Source organism: Eleutherodactylus coqui, chromosome 13 (assembly GCF_035609145.1).
Source record: "Eleutherodactylus coqui strain aEleCoq1 chromosome 13, aEleCoq1.hap1, whole genome shotgun sequence".
In the NCBI taxonomy this organism is placed as follows: domain Eukaryota; kingdom Metazoa; phylum Chordata; class Amphibia; order Anura; family Eleutherodactylidae; genus Eleutherodactylus; species Eleutherodactylus coqui.
In genome coordinates, this window is record NC_089849.1 from 69565967 (window position 1) to 69587068 (window position 21102).

General features: G+C 46.0%; 1 protein-coding gene across 1 annotated transcript in view; it reads left to right on the forward strand.

The window, feature by feature from the left end:
- The window catches only part of CDR2L (cerebellar degeneration related protein 2 like), a 27771-nt gene extending 10879 nt beyond the window's left edge, over positions 1–16892 (forward strand). Inside the window, exons 2-6 of the mRNA XM_066585968.1 lie at positions 942–1054; positions 5635–5783; positions 6333–6497; positions 8535–8805; positions 11805–16892. Coding sequence (XP_066442065.1) covers positions 942–1054; positions 5635–5783; positions 6333–6497; positions 8535–8805; positions 11805–12386 — 1280 coding nt within the window. The 3' untranslated portion in view covers positions 12387–16892. The remainder of the gene's footprint in view (positions 1–941; positions 1055–5634; positions 5784–6332; positions 6498–8534; positions 8806–11804) is intronic.
- Positions 16893–21102: the final 4210 nt, after the last annotated feature.

Below are 21102 nucleotides of genomic sequence, written 5' to 3' on the forward strand. Positions count from 1 at the left end.
TCAATTGTAAGATGGGAAAGGAGGCTGAATGGTGGTAATGTTGAGCAGGAGGTATTTTGTGAGATATAGGCAGAGACATTAGCTATATGACACTGCCCATCAACCTTCAGATGTGGCACAGAGAGGGACACAAGAATGGGGAAAAAAGTAATTTATAATGGCAGCTAATAGCCTTTAGGGACCCATATGTACTTGATTTCTTTAATAACCCTTTTAATGAAGAAATGGGCAGTTTACACAGGCTGATTGGGAAATTATGTTTGTCCACCAGATCATCGACCCGTGTGAAGGTGCTGCCAATCAGCTGACAAACGCACACTCTTTTATTGGGTGACCAAACCTTTTCTGCAGTCGTAAAAATTGGCATTGTTGGCAGCACATCTCCCCATGTAAACAAGGATGTGCTGCTGACCCTGATGAAAGTACATGGGGGGGGGGGGGCGCACATGGGGGGGGGGGGGGCGCACAATCATATTGAGGATTGTTCATCCACCATGCAGTCTGCATTGGCCTGTGTGAAGGCCCTTTAAGTGAGCGCCAATATCTGTGCTTGTCATCTGGCTTAAATTGAGCCGTGTAAAAGGACCTTTAGCCGTGTAAAAGGACCTTTAATCAACAAACGGCATGATTATTCTTTGAGATCCAGCACAATATTGTCACGTTTCTATCCACTTTGTACCTGCAGCCCTTCTTTACCGAAGAGTCATCCTTTGTTCTATGAATGTGCGATGCCTGACAGTCTAAAATAATAATAATTTTCTATTTTAAGAAGCCTTCTCCTCTCATGCAGTAATCCTATTAGAACGATGAATAATATATAATATATACTGTACTTTTAAAGGGGATAGCAATACCGAACCTAATTCCACGTAGTACTCGTACAGCTCTGGTGCTCACTCCCTGTAATAACTTGAAATTGACAAGGCTTATTCTCTTATCAGATCTGCATCTGGCAGCAGAACTGGGGAAGACCCTGCTGGAGCGCAACAAGGAATTAGAAGTATCTCTGCAACAGATGTACCTGAGCAATGAGGACCAGGTGCAGGAGATTGAGGTAACAGAAGTGCCCCGCTCATTAACTGGCCATGTGGAAATCTGCTTTTTAACCGCATAATCCAATAAGCTCCTCTTGAAAGCACGTTTCTAGACCAATATCCACCTCTTGCTGGGTGGAACACCATTTGAATGCCAATGTCTTTAACCCTTTGCAATCCAATTTTGGATTAAGGGTTTCCTAGGGGGCTTCTCTTTCTCCCAATTTACAATGGTGCCATCTGCGGTATGGGACATGTTGGAGAGGCCCCCCCCCCGCCGACAACAGAGCGGCCAGTAATCTAAAGTAAGAATACCCTGCCGGATGTCTTCTGACATCGGAGCTGTACAGCCTTCAATCAGAATGTCTTTGGACATCAGACAGCGGATTGGAAAGGGTTAAATGAGGATATATCCTCTTGGTGTATTTTCAAGAAAATGTCTGGATGCTGCAGACAGGGAACATTTCAATAAATCCAAGGAGGGATTAGAGCCAGAGATATGCTTAGCAAAACGTAATGTTAATGTACTGATGTACATTGAATAGCACTTAAAGCCCCTTTACATACAATGATGATCTCGCAAAATTTGCTCAAAGCCATCCTTTGAGCGATAATCGTTGCGTGTAAATGTGTCCATCTTTCACTTTTCAGCAGAACGATGTTTTTTATGTTCAGCATAAAATCCATTGTTCGGCAGAAGAGCTGATAGCAGGGACTTCACACTGTGTTCTCTGTGGGGAGCGCTGATAACTAGAGATGAGCGAGCGTACTCGCTAAGGCAAGCGAGCGAGTAGTGCCTTATGCGAGTACCTGCCCACTCGTCTCAAAAGATTCGGGTGCCGGCGGGGAGAGCGGTCTCTCACTCTCTTCCCCCCCCCCCCCCCCCCCCCGCTCCTCCCTGCTCACTCCCGCCACTCACCGCTCTCTCCCCCACCAGCACTCGAATCTTTTGAGACGAGCGGGCAGGTGCTCACATAAGACACAACTTGCTCGAGTAGTTTGCCTTAGCGAGTACGCTCGCTCATCTCTACTGATAACATTGTCTCAGCTGACAGACCTCTGAATATAGCTCCCAGTGGCTCACACGCATTAATAAGCTACTAATTGGCATTAGTACCAATTAGTAGTTTATGCAAAATGATGGCTCAAAAGTCCTCTTTTGAGCAATCATCTTTGCGTGTAAAAGGGCCTTTATAAATGAGTTAATATAAAAAGTCTGGGATGTTGTAGAGGAAGAAAGTTTTTTTGGTTTATTGTAAAAAAAAAAAGCGCAGAACGCATGCTCTCAATGCTTTTATTATAGTCCTGCAGATAATGGCGGTTCTATTGTGATACTTGACAAAGCCTTAAATGAACGGGAAGTACATATAGTGTTATCGGACACCTCTACTTACTGGTCTCTTAATATTGATCCAACAAACATTTAAGATTGCTTTATCCTAATTGCTACAGGAAGGTTTGTCCTCAGGGATAATAGACCAAAAACTATTTGTTGGTAGACTCTCCACAGTGCCCTACATTCTATGCATTACCAAAAATTCACAAGGACCTCTTTCCTCCTCCTTTAGTGATGGCTCACTGTTTGAACGTCGCAGTATATGGCATGATGATCTACTTCAACCATTGGTACCAGAATTCCTGGCTACATTAAAGATACTAAGGCCCTGTTACAGCTAAATTAGAATGCTTGGCTCACTATTCTTGGACCACCATAGATGTTTCCTCACGTTATATGGTTATTTCCCACAGCAGAGCCATTCATGCTCTGCAATCCCCCGCGTACCCCCCCGAATCTTCAGGGACGAGCCAGCAGGTACTCGAAAAGGCGATGCTATCTCGAGTATATCGCCTTACCGAGTATGCTTGCTCATCTCTAGTCTCTATGGGAAAAGTCTTGTCTATCTGCCTCCCATAACCCATTTCTACAAAAGATCTGTTGGTATGGTAGATATACACTATATGCACAAAAATATTTGGACCCTGCAGAAAATCAACAAATCTTGAGTTTGCCGCACGGTCTGCTGGGAAGGGCATGGGTAAAATAAAAAGCTGCTCAGTTTGTAATAACCATTCATCCGATGGAGCCCTTGTGGGAGGAACTGGAGCGACGGGTACGACACCGCCACCCACGCCCATCTCCACAACAATCTCTTCTCGCAGCCTGGCACGAGGAATGGCGAGCTATTCCTGCCCAGACTTACAGAGAACTTGTGGAAAGTAGGCACTTCTTATGAAAAACATGCAGTGTCCAAATACTTTTGTCTATATGGCGTATAGGCACCTCCTACTTATCTGGCAGGATTCCCCCAGTTTGGTTTCTGATTTTCTTTCTGATCTCAATAGTTTTGTTTTTTTACTTTTCAGCAACATTTAGTTTCTCTCCTTTCTTGATCAGAACAGATTCTTGATGTCTTCGTTATCGTCAAAGAAAATGAATACTAAATTGTATAGGAAGCCTCCTTATTACACGCGCAGAGTTGTCACCCCCTCATGTGGTTACAAACCTCCCAGTAGGAGAGCTTATTGGAGCCAAAAGTGAAGATTGTTCTGATCAAGTTGTTGTTTCGGACAAGTGGTAACCACGATGGTGCAACAGTGGGATCCTAAATATGGCGGCATCAGAAACCAAATCTGACCATTTGGCACAATCTAAATGACAATGCAATTGTTTGACACAGTTCAGACAACACCTGATACTGCAGCCAATTGTTCTTAGTGTTTCTTTTTGTTTCTACTCATTTTAGTGTTTTTTGGGGGTTTTTTTGGTTTGTTTTTTTTTACATTAAACAAATTGGACTAAAAAAAGCTACCTATTGTTATGCAGGATGATCCCCTGGCCCGTATTCTCCAGCCAGGTATTAACCCTTTCCAATCGAATTTGTGTTCTGGTTTTCCTAGGGGCTTACTCCTTTTCTGCCATTATACAATGGCTCTATCTGCTGGCTAAAGCCAGTACTGCATGAGGTGACAGATTGGATAGGCTCCGACAGCAGAGAGGCTGGCAATATACAGTAAGAGAACCCCGACGGACGTCTGCCAACATAGGAGGTGTACAGGCTTAAATCATAATGTCTTCGGAGGTCAGAGAGTGTATTGGAAAGGGTTAAATGTGTCACCAAGAAAACACGTGCAATGGGCAATGTGATGGCTTCTAGCTTCTACAACAATATTGCTTTGGCATCTCTATATTGGCCCCTGACTAAAGGTTGTGTCAGATGTGCCCAATCAGGATGTGTTCTGCGCTCTTCAATAAAACAAACCAAAACGCTTCCTTCCTCTACAACATCCCAGACTTCTTATATATTAATGTGTAAGTTGTGCCAGCACTAAGTACATTCAATAACCTAAATGGCATATCTGTTGTGAGCAATACAGTGGATGGACATCACATAAATTAAAGCTCCATATTGCTGAGCGTATATCCGGCTCTTATACCTCCTCGGGTATATTGAGACATTTCCTGTCTGCAGCATCCAGACATTTTTGGAAATCCACCAAGGGGGATATATCCTCATGTAAACTCGCTGGCATTTAAAGGGTGTTCCACCCAGCAGCTTTTTACCGTTCTATGGATGTATTTTAATAGAGTCCTCTTTTAAATGAGTAATGCTGGAGCTATAGACACATGATCAGTGTCTTGGCCGGTGACCGATGAGGTTCAGGCCTGACCGCAGTTGTCCTGACCTGAACCATAAAGATTCCTATAATCCTTGGAGTTTTGGTCAGGCCGGGACACTTGTCCATATTATGGACTTATAAATGCGGTCGGTATAAGCTCATGTATCACTGGCCTAAATCTTAACTATTACTGAAGTGTGGTAAAAGACTAGTTAAAGAGGTTGTCCAAGTTATGGAAGGCCATCTCACTGGGTCTCCCGGGGGAGTAATAAGAAAGCAGCTGATACTCGCCCGTCTCCGTTTCCCGCTCGTCCCGTCGGCTCCAGTCTTCCTGCTGACGTTCTCTTTAGAGGTAGCAGTAGACAGGTCAGGTTGACTGCAGTCAATGACTGCTCTCAGTGGACATCTCTGAATGCTGTCATCTGCTGCGGCAGGTATATGGGATGTGACCGGCAGCCTGTAGACAAACACAGTGGAGACCGGCAACGGTAGACGAGCGGGGAGAGGGAAGTATCGGCTGATTTGTTATATTACACCATGGGGAACCTGGGAGATGGCCTTTCATAACGCGGACAGCCCCTTTAAGGTGGCCTTACACCTTAGATGGCTAGAACCTAAAGTTCATTTGGCCGACAGCTGTTTCTTCTTGTTTAACCCTTCACACGCATGCATGTACGGCTCATAAGGGTCACATTGGTGGATGTTTGGCAGCGTAGATCCTCACTAAAGTTGAGGAGAAAAAGATTGTAGAATCTGCTGCCCCTTTTGTCTATTGAAATCCGTGATGTGACTGAAGTCTCCAAGTGTGAGCCTAGATTTCCATCACATCCATCTGACTCTTGTGACTTGGCTGTTTGACCTGTTATAAAAGTTGATCACCACCTTGAATTAACTATTTGTTGTGTATAAGTTGAACTGTTGCGACTCTCAGTGGAAATGACCCAAAACAATCTGAGCTTTATGATTTTTGTATTCTCTGCAGTACCTTAGTAAGCAGCTGGAGATGCTCCGCCAGGTGAACGAACAGCACGCCAAGGTATATGAGCAACTGGACACTGTAGCACGGGACCTGGAAGCCACCAACGGCCGACTTGTTCAGGAAAATAAGGTGGCCCAACAAAAAATAGAAAGGTGAGGAAACGACACATTGTAGAAGAATGTGTATGAAGACCCAAGCGGTATGTTCAGGCGTAATCATTAGTGATGAGCGAGCATACTCGCTAAGGGCAATTGCTCGAGCGAGCATTGCCCTTAGCGAGTACCTGCCCGCTTGAGAGACAAGATTCGGGTGCCGGCAGTGGGCAGGGAGCTGCGGGGGAGAGTGGGGAGGAACGGAGGGGAGATCTCTCTCTCCCTCTCTTCCCCCACCCCCACCCCGCCCGCTCCCCCGCGCTGGCACCCGAACCTTGTCTCGAGCGGGCAGGTACTCGCTAAGGGCAATGCTCGCTTATCTCTAGTAATCATTCACGTTCAACAGCAAAGCCTAAGGGAACCTTCAGACATTGCTGTCATGTTTTATTTTTTTTGCCATGACTACCAGAAAGAGCTTCTGTTGCTGTAAAATCAATGCAAAACTAGGCTATTTTAGTGTCATTTTGCAAAAATGTAGCTTTTTGCAATTGTCACGCCAATACACTGCAACATTACATGCAATATATTTATAGAGATGTCTATTTCCAGTTTAACAGATACCATAGATGGTTTACAGAGGCAGGTAGAAGATCTGCAGAGACACGTTGAAGAATTACAAGGTTTGGAGAAAGTACGAACCAGAAGGGAAAAGAGAGAAAGACGCCGCACTATCCACACCTTTCCTTGTCTACGTGAACTGTGCTCCAATTACTGGTAAGTACGAAGATCTGACCACAGCAATATCGGGAAGTACTTCAGCTTTTGGAAACTTCTCCAAGAATGATTGTAATATGAGGTTTTCTAACGTTTCCTACACACTTGAGATATGTATATGGTCCTAACTGGGATTTGGAATTAAATTCTTAGTACGACATTTATAACCTGCTGTAAGCGAGTGCGCTTTGGGCTGTGATTCGCGGCCCGATATCTCACTTGCCACCATGTAAAACCCCTGTGGATGTGAGGTGTAGTTATGTGAAAACCGCCTCGCATCTCTTCGGGGATGCAGGGAATACTCGAGCGGCAGAGGATCGCGGAGTTCTCCCATTGCTTTCGGTGGGGGCCAGTGCTACTAATGCCAGCCCCATTGCAAACAATAGGGCTGCAATGCAAGAGCAGTTTTTAATGGAGATCTGCACCTTTCTGTGTGGCTTTTGACACTGACTTAATCTGCATTGAATTGGCTCCATGTGCATGCACCCTAAGGGCTCTTTCATACGGGCGCTACGATTTTCGGGCACCCGAATCGCGGATGAAAATCGCAGGAACGAGAAGCTACGACCAAGTTGTGGCTGCATCTCCCGTTTCCTCGCCTATTCAGACGGCTGGGTGTGGCGTGGACACACCACAGCCCGGAATACCACTGGCTGGGGGGAGAGAGTTCAGCCCTGCTAAACTCCCTGCCCCCTCTCTGCTTCTTGATGGCTGCCAGGAGGTTACAGCACGGGAGCTTAGCAGAGTTCATCGTGCTAAACTCCCTCCCCAGCCTATGGTGCTGCCGGCAAGGGGGAGGGACTTTAGAAGCACGAACTACTGCTAAACTCCCTCCCCAGAGGCGTAACTTGAAGCTCCTGGGCCCCCATGCAAGACCTGTAACAGGGCCCTGAACTATAATGCTTTATTCATAGTACTGGGCTTCCCATATGGAGAAGAGAGGCCTTATGGGCAAACTAAGGCTCCTGGGCCTGGGTGCAACCGCATCCCCTGCCTTCCCTATAGTTACGCTAGTGTCCCTCCCCCCTTTCCTTTTTCTAATGGTTCTCATAGGCTCCCATAGGAGTCTATGGCAACGGCCGGTGTATTCCAGCAAAAGATAGGAAAAGACCTATCTTTTCCGGCCGGCCGGAATGCGCTCCGTTTGCGCTATCTTTTATGGCCGGCTGATTTTATGCACCAGAAAATCTCCCATCTGAACAAATGCATTGGAAGGCAATGCTTCATGTAGTCGTGATCTTCGGCCGTTGTTCTATCGCAGTAAAAGCGCCACGATAAGACGCTTGTGTGAAACTAGCCTAATAGTGCTCTGTTAAAAGGTACAACATCCAAATGGCATCCCAATCGTGGAATGCTGGGGAGGGCGGCTGAATGAATGAAGAGGACCACATGACCTCCTCGCTGACTTCTTCACAAGAGGTTCTTCACTCCCACGGATTTTTTACTGCACTTTCCGCAGCTGTTCTATCGATCTGCATGCGGCTTGCAGAAATCTATGTGCTTACCACAGAAACTACTTTATGCTGATGAATTCAACTGATTTTTAGTCACATGAATTTCGGCAACCAATCTGCCAGGTGTGAACACACCCTAGATAGGCTGGCAGGTGACCCCTGCCAACTTATAAAGCGGCATTAAGAGAGAGTTGTGTAACGCATGTTGATTAGTGAGATCACTACTTATTTACATAGTCTTCACGCAGGATAATTCAGACGGTGGGGAGAAGAAAAAACTGTTCATAGATCATTCATCCCTCGTGAACCTTTATAAAGCGAGCTGTGCTGCCAACGAGTAGGAATGGTTTCTGGGTTTTTTTCCCCTTGGCTGCGCAAAAGATGTGATCAGCTGATGAATGAGCATTTGCTTGTCTATTGCCTAATCAGCGGCCGCTTCCTACTGCTTTTTGATCGGGCAAACTAGTATTTGTGCCCAAAAGTCTTAAATGCCATCCATAAATATGAGAGTGACCTTGGTAAAATAACTACATGGTTGAAATCTCATCCCAGTGTTACTGTTAATGATCACTATTGCTTGTAGGTATGAGGAGACCGTCAGCAAGCATGCTTCTTGCCTGGACCTGTCTCAAAGACCGTTGCAGATGGAAAATCAGCGTTTGCAGATGGCTTTAAATGCTTTGAGAGCGCAGGTAGCGGAGGAACGGCAGCGGAAGGAGAGGGCAGAGCAGGAGTACCAGGCTGTCATCCAGGAGTATGCCGAGCTGGAGCAAAGAGCGTGTGAGATGGAAAACTGCAAGATGCGGATAAAGGAGCTGGAGAATGAGCTGCAGGAATTACAGCAGATGAAACAAGTGAGTTCATTCAGGAGAAAGCATCATTTGAAAGTTAGGCCTCATGTCCACGGGGAAAATCGGGCCCGCTATGGATTCTCCATGGAGAATCCGCAGCGTGTCCCTCCTGCCCCGCGGACATGAGCGCTGAAAATAAGAATAAACTTACCCGCAGCGGACCGGGCAGGTCTTCTTTTCTTCACGGCCGGATCTTCTTTCTTCGGCCGGCGGATGTGCTCGGCACGCTGGCAGCGTGCCGCTCACATGCGCCGGGCACATGCGCCGGGTCGAAGAAATAAGATCCGGCCGTGAAGAAGAGAAGACCCGCCCGGTCCGCTGCGAGTAAGTTATTCTTATTTTAGGTCTCCCGCGGATCCGGCCGGCTTCCATAGGCTTCAATAGAAGCCTGCGGGGGACCCGCACGAAATTGGAGCATGTCACGTTTTTTTTTTTTTTTCATGCTCCCTTTTTTTTTTTTTTATTCACTTTTATTGACCATCCGCGGGTATTTATCTACCCGCGGGTGGTCAATGCATCCCTATGGGGTGCGGATCCGCATGCGGGTGATCCGCTGCGGATCTAAAATCTTCTTTTGCCCGTGGACATGAGGCCTTATACTTTTGAATTGCAGCATTATGGAGTAAATATAATTACATTTTTTTACTTCTTAATACAGTTTTGAGAAAATCGGAGATTAAAACAAGTTATCCCTTTTATTTTTCTCCTTTTTTTTTTTTTTCTCTAATCCTCCATTCTACATAAGGCATAAATAACATGTTTTTATTCTACAGATCATTAGAATTACAGTGTAAGGGCTTATTCAGACGACCGTATATTGGCCGTGTATTCACGCCGGCCGATATACGGCGTCCCTCTCTGCAGGGGGAGGAGGCTGGAAGAGCCGTGAGCGGTGCTCTGAACTCCCGCCCCCTCTCCGCCAACTCACCACCCCCTCTCCGCCCCTCTGCACTATTTGCAATGAGGGGAGGTGGGATGGGGGTGGAACTAATTCACAGAACTTAGCCCCTGTCCCGCTTCCTCTCATTGAAAATAGTGCAGAGGAGCGGGAGCTCAGAGCACTGCTCACGGCTCTTCCAGCCTCCTCCCCCTGCAGAGGGACGCTGTATATCAGCCGGTGTGAATACCCGGCCGATATACGGTCGTCTGAAGCCGCCCTTACTTAAGGGTCTTTTACACAGCCCGGTGACAGGGCAAAAGTGTTAATAGGCACAAAAAAATTATCGGCAGCACATCTCCCTATGTAAATGGAGCATCTGCTGCCCACAGCAGTGAAGATCTTATGGGGGATGACCCTTATACATTTTGAAGCAGTCTGTGTTAAGACCCGACAAACGAGCAGACGATCTTATTGATCGGTGATCGATCCGTGTAAAAGAGTTCTAATTGTGAATGTATATTTACTTTTTTTTAGTGCATTAAAGTGACCCTCCGGTCCTGTGACACTGTGTCCAGGAAGCCACGGGAGGAGTTAAGTTACTTGGTGCCTTCCTTCTACTTTTGCCATCAATGCTGGTGTTCTTGGGCCCCCCCTTGATTCTTCCAAGATGGCTGTGGCGATTCTTAGACTACCCGATGCACACTGAGCCCTGGTTGTGCAGTAAGACACTACACATGCGAGAAGTGCTGCCCAAGAACGCTGCATGTAGTTCCTGACTGCTGCTGCTCGGGAGTGCTACTGCCATCCACAGAGGCCCCAGGAAGACGTGTATTGGTGGCCAATCTGGGAAGAAGGGGAGCACCATGTAATATAACTCCTCTTCGCTGCGCCCCGAGTCCCTTGACAAATGTTGTCCTCTAAAGAGTAAGTTTAAAGGCTTTCTTTCTGTAACCTAGACAAAGTGAGTATGCCTACCCTGTGCATCCCATACTTGTATGACACAGGAAGGTGTTAAGGTTCCTTCAAAATAATAATCGTCTGTCCTGGACTTGTGAACAACCAAATGTAGGTAAGTAGCCCCACCAAAAGCTGCTGAAGAGAGCATGTGTCATCACGTAATATATTGAATAGTTACTCCATATGATATTAAATGGGGTTCGTTCAGCACTCCCACGCACAATGCTTTTGTGGTGGAGAGGCATTGCTATCAATATTAGATGATAGTTTTTGTTTTAACCCCTTAAGGACCAAGCACCGTAAATTTATGGTGCTTGGTCCCAGGCTTTAATCCTGGCTGATAGCAAAAATACAGCGTGGGATTAAAGCCTCTGCTCCTGCAATCAAGCAGGAGCAGGTCGGGTCCTCAGCTGTCAAATACAGCCGAGGACCTGGAGGAGAAGGTAGAAGTGTTTTTTACTTCTACCTTCTCCTTTCCAGGCTACATAGTGCTAATTTTGGTAGCTGAAGGAAAAAAAATAGCAGCAAAACACCATGTAAGTAAAATCCCTAAAAAGTGTCTAGCCCTTTTAGCACCGAAACACCCCGATCCTTAAGGGGTTAAGGCCCTACTCACATCTGTGCGGGAGGCAGCAGGGACTGTATTCTAGTCAATGTTCGGCTCTGACAAAGCCGGACAGTGGAGATGACACCAGGGGCCGTGCACAGATGTCACTGGGGCCTCGGCCTTCCATTTTTGTGTCTTTACAAGTTTGCATAACGCACTGGTTTAACTTCTCCTTTACTGTTTAGGAAGGGAACACATAAAATACCCTTCTGTAAATCGGCCTTAACAATGCACAAAATGTTGGCAGAGCCATCCATGAGCATGTAGTTCATGCCAAGTGCCATTTTTATTTCCATGCAATTATGATGTAATTGCGCTGATAAATCCCTGCCAGTGACTCCTCTAGACAAGAGCTGTAATTGTGTGCGGAAAGACAATCGCACAAAGACAAAGAGCAATCATTCTTTCAAAGCCGTCTCTTGTTTCTGAGATTGGTGACTAACTTTAAGCCGTGGGTGCAGCCCAGAATATTTGACTAGATGAATTCTCAGCCTTCATTTCACAACTCTATTACTGCACTGTATGCGTGATAATAACCATTTCATACAATGTCCCCAGGTAAAACGCTATCTTCTAAGCCGAGGAGACAGCCTATCACAGACCTTGCTGGAGCCCCTTAACAAGACCCCAGAAACAGATGACCCAGAGCCATTAGAGGGGGATGAAGAGATGAGCAAGAATCCAGCATCTCCAAACTCAGCTGTCAGGAAAAGCTGCAGCGACACGGCACTGAGCGACATCGTAGGGCGAGATGCTGCCAGCCGACACGAAGGGAATTATACCCTACATGCCAACAATACAAGACGCCGTGGGATGTCCATCCTGCGAGAGGTGGATGAGCAATATCATGCACTGCTGGAACGCTACGAGGAGCTGCTGGCCAAATGCAGGAAACATGAGGACAGTCTCTGCCATGCTGGAGTGCAGACTTCTCGCCCGGTGTCCAGAGACAATTCAAGCAGAGACCTCCCTGCAGAGGAAGTGGAGCCGGAGAGAGCACTGACTCTGCAGTTAGAGGCGGCGGACCGACGCTTGGAACAGAGTCAACCAGAGTACAAGGCCCTGTTTAAAGAGATATTTAATCGCATCCAGAGAACCAAGCAAGATGTTAGTGCTGGGAAGGGACCTGGGGGCAAGTGAGGCCTATTCAGACTAAGTTTATAGCGTGACCGCCTGCACTCTACTGTACTCCAACGGTTACCTGCGGAGCACTCTTCTCACTGCCCATAGCAGACCCGCTGGCATTGGCCCATAGCAGAGCCGCTGGCGTTGGCACCCTCCTTTCTGAACACTTGGGTTCAAGTATGAATAATCCAATGGCCAGCTATCTGAATAAGCTTTGTTACGCACAACAAAAACATTATTAATGTAGGTGTGTATAATGCTATTACTGTGGCAAAGCTGCAGCTCAGGTTCTCTGTAGACCCGTCTCATGGGTTAAAGTTACAGGTCTGAGCTGTTCTCCCTCACCCCATAAAGTGGTCCTGGAAGTCCCAAAAAGAATAGTTTGGTACGTAATATATAAACCATACCTATTACTTGTCCAATATCCTGAAAATCACCAGGCATTAGTTCACTTTAATTAGAAGCAGGACTAATTGTTTACCATGTAGCAGCCGGTAGTATATGACTCTATAGATAAGTGGTGCCGCTGTCGGACTATATATTTCTGACCGGTGGTAACATGGCGGGTAGATACAACATACCTGTCTTGTGGCACCCGTTTTCTATAAGGTGGTTTTTGGATAGGTCCTTTGCTGTAACATTGGCTTTGCTCGCAGAGATGGTCTGCATCAGTATTTTAAAGCTCTGCAGAGTATTCCTCTGCGCTCTGCTGCTACATGTATTCTCCTCTTGTATGTCTGTGAGTGCATCTCTCCCCTTCAAACCCAAGTAGAACCTTTTCAGTATTAAAACTACAAAAAAGTTGCAATGACAAAAGAAATAAGGCATTTATACCGTTATTTAAATAGACTACAACCTTGAAGGGTAGGCGCCATAACTGTGACCTATCCAGTACTGCAGATGAAGAGTGCCTGTCTCTCCACATTCACAGCGCCCCCTGGACCTGTCACTGTGACATTGCTGAGCAGCTAACAAGACTACCAGAAATGTATGAACATTACCATCCTAGGATAACCCTATTAAAGCCATGCTTCCTGCACCTAAGCAGCTAAAGATGCCATACAGGTGCTGCGGGAGCCCAAACTTGTATGCAATAAGATGGCGGTTTATTGTAAGTTTCAACAGAATTGTTTCCGTTCTGAACATGTCACCCAAGACCCCGTGCGCACATCCCAGCTGCCCCCACTGATCCGCTGATGAGAGAGCCTGCAGCCAGCCAAAAATCTCAAAATACTGCCCGCTCTGCGTTAGCTGGTATGGTAGCGCCATTGAAGTGACTAGGAGAGAGCTGCACTACCGCACCAGGCTGCTGCAGAATAGATGGATTTTTGAGTTTTTGTCTGGCCAATTGAGACCCCCGACAATCTGCTCTTGATGGCCTACCCTGAGGATAGATCATTGGGGGTTGTCCACATTAAGATAGAGTGGATATGAGTTTGACCACAAGACTATAGAAGTCAGGTAACAAGAAATGTGTTCGGTACTTACTGCTCTATACTGACCTTTCCAAAAATGTGTTGGCAATGTAAGTATGTGCTTTTTTTGCTCAACTATTGGAGTAATTAGCTAAGGCTTTTTTACACAGGCCGATAATGGCGGCCGAATGAGCATTCGTACAAGTGCTTGTTCCCGATTATTGCCTGGGTAAACAGGGCCGCCATCAGCCAGCTAACGAGCAAATACTTGTTGGCAGCACAATCCGCATTAAAATGGGATTTGCTGTCTAACAATGAGCATGTCTAGGCAACAAATGTATTGAAGGAGTTGTCCAACTTGAATAATTTTTTGGGAAAAATAGCTCCCCCCCCCCCCCTCCCCCATGCACCAAAATAATAAAGAAAAAAAATTAGCTTTGACAACCCCTTAATTATTGATTGTCCCCTGCATGTGTAGGTCCTTTAAACTGGCCTGTATAGAAGGACCATAAAGGGGTTATCCAGGCAGCATCCGCTTGGAGACATCGGGGTTGGAGCAGAAGCGCTGCGCCAACTCTTGTGTAGTGGCTGGCACTCATAACTGCAGGCGCAGCTCTCATTGAAATCAATAGGACCCCAGCTTGCAATTACAAGAGCAGCTCCCATTAATTTCAATGAGAGCTGTGCTGCCAATTACAAGCACCAGCCACTACACAGGTGTCGGAGCAGCACTTTTGCTCCGACACCATTGTATCCCGGCGGGTGCTTCCTCGATAACCTCTTTAAGGCCGGGTTCACAAGACCACATGACTAGTTTTATTACATACATTTTCAATTCAATGGCTTTCCAATTAAAGTCAATTTGGAGCTGCTGCAACACGACGATGGATAGAAAACAGCAGGTTTTTGAGGGCTTTCTCCAACACCGCACAATGTGAATGAGACTTTAATTCACAATTCTATACCATGAGGCTGCAGTTTTCAACTTCAAAAGTGTGACTCTGCCCAGTCATAACCCACGCTTCTTTTTTGATACACCCTTTGTGTCATGGACAGGTCGATACATGGTTAAGTAGCTTTTTTTTTTTTTTTCATGCCTACACCTGTGCCAAATAATTTAAAAAATGTGGCTGCTTTTTTTTTTCTTCCATTCCTGTCCATGAAAACCATGGGAAATCTGTGACCGGACGTGCTGCAGTAGGTCTAATCTTGTAGAATGAAGCAACTTTAGCTTAGATCAAAAATCTTACATTTTCAGTTTGGCTGCAGCTCCTATGCAGAGCCATGTGTCTCAATAGTAACTGACTACAAACAAACTGTAATCTATTCTTGCAGTCATCTCCCCCCCCCCCCCCCCCCCCTTCCATCTGTGGATCTAGCCTAAGAGGTAGGCGAGACTAGTCGGAAGTGCAAGTTGTGCCCGACAGACTTGGGTGCGCCTCTCATCGGACAGTACTTGGATACTAGCCCGTGTGCTGTCAGACATACACAGACCCTGCACATTGCCATATACTATTTCTCATCCTTGAAACAGACCGGAATAGAACATGCATGTGTTTAACAGGGTGAAAAAAAAATCGTGGTATGTTTTTTAGCCTCATAGGATATAATAGGGCCGTGTGCTGTCCGTTGAATTCCACACATGGCACACAGACCCAAAATAAAATCCTGTGAAGGAGGTCTTGCTTACATGGGTAACAAGTAGGGAACAGATGTATGGTGATCTACTGCAGGATCAGACTACGCTGGGTTTATATTGTAGTCTGTTACCATGGAGATATAAGGCTATTTCGGAGTGGAGACCCAGATTGCATATAGGATATGTTTAGGACTTTCAAAGTTGCTTCACTTTTTCATTTTAAGATGCATTGGTGCAATAAAAATTGCTATGCTTTAACATTCAAAAATAGCATGCCCTGAGAGCGACAACGTTTCACACACATTGTAATTGGAGTATTTAAAAACCCCATTACTATAATAGTATATTCTGCCATTGCGATAAACAACTTCCGGGGTCAAAACTAAGGCACCAAACCCAGGTATGAATGCACCTCTTTGTTTTGCTTGTTTCCTATAGGACGCATCTATGATGTAATAACTGCCTTACTGTACACAACTGTCAACTTGAGGCGACTCAGTGTGATACATTTAACTTATTGAATGTTCGTTTCCGTGTTACATTATCCATAGACACTAAATTATTGTTGGCCTAAAGAAAGATTTTCAGCTAGGAAAGAGAATGCCTGATGCCCCCAAAGGCCATGACACTTTACCATGTCACCCACATGCTGCAGGAGGTGTGGCTATGCAAATTAGATGGGGTATTAAAGCATTGTGCATTATGGAGTCTCGTTGACTCTCTATCTACAATAGGAAGCTCCCATGTTCATTGTATCTTAAAAAGATGGACCCCTATCTAGCTCACCCCGGAGTAACAATAAAAAAATAGTACTGGGTAACTGCGAATCATGGTGAGATTCTGCAAGCCCGATGATAGATATCCAATATCAGTCATTGATGTATATCTATGGGCAGCAAAATTGGCCTAGAACTTGACCACACACCGGAATGCTGAAGGTTGGCAGATGTACCCAACAGTATTATTGATATGCTTGTAATTATTGCACCCCCTGCTGGAGGGTATTGCGCATCTAACTAACTCAGTCGGTCAGCTTATTGCTGTTTTAGTCCATCTTTTCCTTGGGTTGAATATTATTTAGACCGTAATATATAGGTAAGAATTAGTTAATATATTGTCATTTGCCTCTTGACATGTATTCTACAAGGTACAGGAAGTCCATACGACAGTTGGCATCGTTGGGTTGTGATGCTCAGGAATTGGACGCTCTTCTGCTGAGGATGGCATGTGAAGACCGTTACATATATATATACTGTATGTGCACAATTCTCAGGTTGGGGTGAGCTCCTCCTCCTGGAGGTCAGTGTTGGCTATGCCCCTACTGTATTGATCTGGAATGCCAGCCACATCTCAGTATTAGCCCCAAACAAGCCATTTCCATATATAATGGCCATAGAAGGGGGAACTTTAATTTACTCTTTTATGTAAAGTTGCTTTATTCTTGAGGTAATAAATATGCTAGAATGTAACAAAGAATCGTGTCTGTGTATTTATTAAATAAGTAATAGAATGTTCAAACCGCAAATACAGCGGATACAGTCTACACACCCCTGGTAGAATCTGACAGGCGAATCATTGCAGACGTATTTCCGCCTTTAGTGTCACTCGCCCATTATGTCTGCTTTCCAGTGGAATTGTACAGACAAACTGTTATTTTTTTTTTTTTTCCCCTCACTAAAAGATTAGTCTTACAGCTCCTTCACACTGGCGAGTGCGATATCTGGTCGTGAATCGCGGCCCAATATCGCAGTCCCCACCATGTGAAAGCCCAGTGGATGCGAGGCATTTTCATATTAAAACAACCTTGCATCACTGCAGGGATGAATGGTACCTCCGCCGCAACTGTCGGTGATCGCGACGTCCTCCCATTACTTTCAATGGGGCCAGCGCTGCTACTGCCAGCCCCAATTTTTTTTAAAAAAAGGGGTGATCTCCCAGAAAGAACATGCTGTGATGCGTTTCCCACGTAGCATTGGGGTGCCATGCATGAAAACATTGCGAATAAGCTTCATATTTATGCGTAATGCACAAATTTCGTGCTTTTTTTTTTTTTTTTTTTTTTTTGTCTTTTTGTTTTCTTTGTTTCTGCCTGTTTGAAGGCAGTCTTAGGCCTCCTGCACACAGGCGGAAATTCAGCAGCGTCATTTCCTGCAGAATTTCCGCCCGTGGAAGCTGCCATAGGATTGCATTTGAAAACGCAATCCTATGCAAACTGCTGCGGTTTGTCTGCGCGAAATCACGCGCAGAAAACAAACTGCGGCATGCTCTATTTCTGTGCAGAAACGTCACTCGTTGGCTCTGGTCTGCGCATGCGCCGGCACATGAAAGAGACAGAGCTGCAGGTGTGGGTGAGTGCCGCGCTGCTCTCTGCAGGCACTCAGGTCTGGTCCCGCTGCGAGAATTCTCGCAGCCAGATCTGACCCGGCCGTCTGCAGGCGGCCTTAGGCTGCCTGTCCATGGGCGTTGCGGTATCCCGTGGTGGATCTCCACCGCGGCAGCCGCCCTGGAGCAGAAGCCTGCAGGCGGATCTCCGCGGTCAGCCTTATCTCACAGAATCGCAATGATTCTCCTCTCGTGGACAGGGGGGAAGTGCTCTCCATAGCAAAGCTATGGAGAGCTTTCACTGCGTTCCCTGCAGCTGGATTATAGCTGCGAGGAACGCAATTCAAACTCGCCCGTGGACAGGCAGCCTTAGAGTGTGCATATTTATGCAACCACAAAAAAAAAAAAACTAAAATAATCTACCCTTAGACACCTACCCACAAAGGCTTACTGCTATCAAAGTCCATCAGCAGGGCACATCTTGACTTTACAATCTTTGCAAAAGTGCTCCAAATCTGTCATAGTGCGAGGGCATCTCGTGCGTAGCGCCCTCTTCAGGTCACCCCACAGCTTTTCAATTGAATTCAGGTCTGGGCTCTAGCTGGGCCATTTCATAACTTTGACCTTCTGATGAGGCCGGTCTGTGGTTGATTTAGAGGTATGTCTTCGGATGTAGTCCTGCTGAAAGGTAAAAGTCATCTTCAATTTTTCTAGCAGAAGCCCAAAAGTTTTGTGCCAAAATGGACTGATATTTGGAACTGTTCATAATTCCCTCCACCTTGACTAAAGCCCCAGTTCCAGCAGCAGAACAGCCCCACACATACTGCTCCGCCATCTTCACTGCGGATCGGTGGTCTTTTGGTGATGCGCAGTGCTGGATTTGTGTCAAACATACATTTTGTAATTATGGCCAAACCCAGTCCCAGTCTCATCAGTCCCTAACACGTTCTCCCACAGACTTCTGGCAGACTTGTAGGTTTGGGCAAAACCTAGTCGGGCTTGGATGTTTTTCTTCGTTAGAAAAGGCTTCCGTCTTGTCATCCTCCCCCACAGCCCAGACATATGAAGAATACGGGAGATCGTTGTGACATGCACTACACAACCAGTACTTGCCAGAAGTTCCTGCAGCTCCTTTAGTCTTGCTGTACACCCCTTGGCAGGCCTTCTGGACAAATTTTCTTATGGTCTTTTCATCAATTTTTGCTAATGTCACTGTTGTGCCAAATCTATTCCACTTCTTGGTATCTGTAATACCTAGTGTATTTTTGGAACCATTCTCCTCACTGGATGGCTTTCGACAATCATCTCTTTGTGCTGAAAGCTCTTTACGATCAACTAAGAAAATATCAGGAAAATCCTACTAGAAGAGCTGAACTTTATATGGGGTAAATAAGAATCCCTGCATATTATGGCAGTGGATTACTGACTACTTACTATTAACATGAGTTTAACCCTGTTAGTGACAATGCCATAGACTTTTTACGTCGTAGTTTGCTGAGCTTTAATCTCCAGAGCCGTAAAAACATGCTTTTTCTGTGGATTAAAGCCCTGTGGGCTGTGGACGTGACTGCTCCCTGCTGTTGGTTACTGGCGATTGCTTAAAGTCAATACAAAGTTTAAAAAAAAGTTAAAATTTCAACTCCCCTCACAAATCGGATCCATGAGGGGAGCTGAGAATACTCCGCCCCCCCCCCCCCCCCCCCCTCCCATCCTCCGCGGCCTTCTGGTCTTCCAGGACCTGACGCCGGCGTCTGCGCATGCGCATCAGACGTTATTAAGTCATGCACAGAGGGCCAGGAGGTCCGGGAAATTTAAAAACTCTCTGCTGCCGGCTAGTGTGAGTAGCCGAGAGCAGGGAGCCGTCACCGGGAGCCGCTGAATGCGGTTTCCGGTCACATGATCGCGGTTATCCAATGGATAACAGCAATCATGTTAAAGTAAATAAACAAGGAAAAAAAATAGTTTCATCTTCCCCCACGGATTATATCCATGAGGGGAGATGAGATAACATGCCTAAGGCCCCAGGATTTATCTGTGGACCTTACCCCAGCTTCTGCCCACAAGCCTGTTGCTAAAATGGTGAAGAGATGCAAAAGCCGCAGATTGCCGGGGTACTTTAAAATCTTCCCACTTCTGGCTATCAAACGTAGCCGTGAGCTTGGGGATTTTGCGGGTCATTGTGGTATGCGGTCCTTGGTCACATGATCGGCGTTATCCAATGGATAATGGCGATCATGTAGAAGTAAAAACAATTTTTACCTCCCGTCACGGATCCGAACCATGAGGGGAGGTGAAATTACTTACCTAAGGCCTCCGGCGATGTCCCCCGATGGGATCATTATCAGCGGACCTTTCCCCAGGTTCGTCGCATGCGCCCATCGCCAACATGGCGGACGCAAGCTCAGAAGCTGGGGGGGAACCAAGAAATTTAAAATCTCCGTGCTCCTGGCTATTGAAGGTAGCAGAGAGCCTGGAGCAGTGACCGAGGGCCGCGGTGAGCAGTCCCCGGTCACATGATCGCCATTATCAATTGGATAAAAGTTAATTAAGACAGTTGAAGTTTGGGCCCCATTGTGCATACATATCAGGGCCACAACGGGTATGGTTCTGAACACAGGACAAACAGGGGTATCCATTTTGGGGGGCAAATCCTCATTTTCATGCGCACTATAGAAAAAAAAACTGTCTTTAAAATATCTGAAATTTAGAGGAGAAAAAATAAAATTTCATGTTGAGTTATTTGCAAAAATAATGCAAAGAATCGGTGGGGTCAAAATACTCCTGACCCCCCTCAGTGAATACATTAAGGGGTGTATTTTTGTAATTGGGGTCATTTGTGGGGGTATCGATCATTCTGATACCTATGAGCTGTTGCAATCTTGGCTTTGTGTAGGAAAACAAAATTTTCCTCAAAATGTTGAAAATCAATGTTAAATTTGTACGTCTCTTAAATGGTTAAATAAACCGAAAGTTTTTCAAATGTGCGTCCAGAATAAAGTAAACAGATGGAAATATACTGTACAAATTTTTGATAAGATATATGCTTGTTAGAGATGAGCGAACGTGTTCGTCCGAGCTTGATATTCGTGCGAATATTAGGGTGTTCGGGATGTTCGTTATTCGTAACGAACACCATGCGGTGTTCGGGTTACTTTCACTTCCTTCCCTGAGACGTTAGCGCGCTTTTCTGGCCAATTGAAAGACAGGGAAGGCATTACAACTTCCCCCTGTGTTGTTCCAGCCCTATACCACCCCCCTGCAGTGAGTGGCTGGGGAGATCAGGTGTCCGCCGAATATAAAAGTCGGCCCCTCCCGCGGCTCGCCTCAGATGCCGTGTGAGTTAGATGAGGGACAG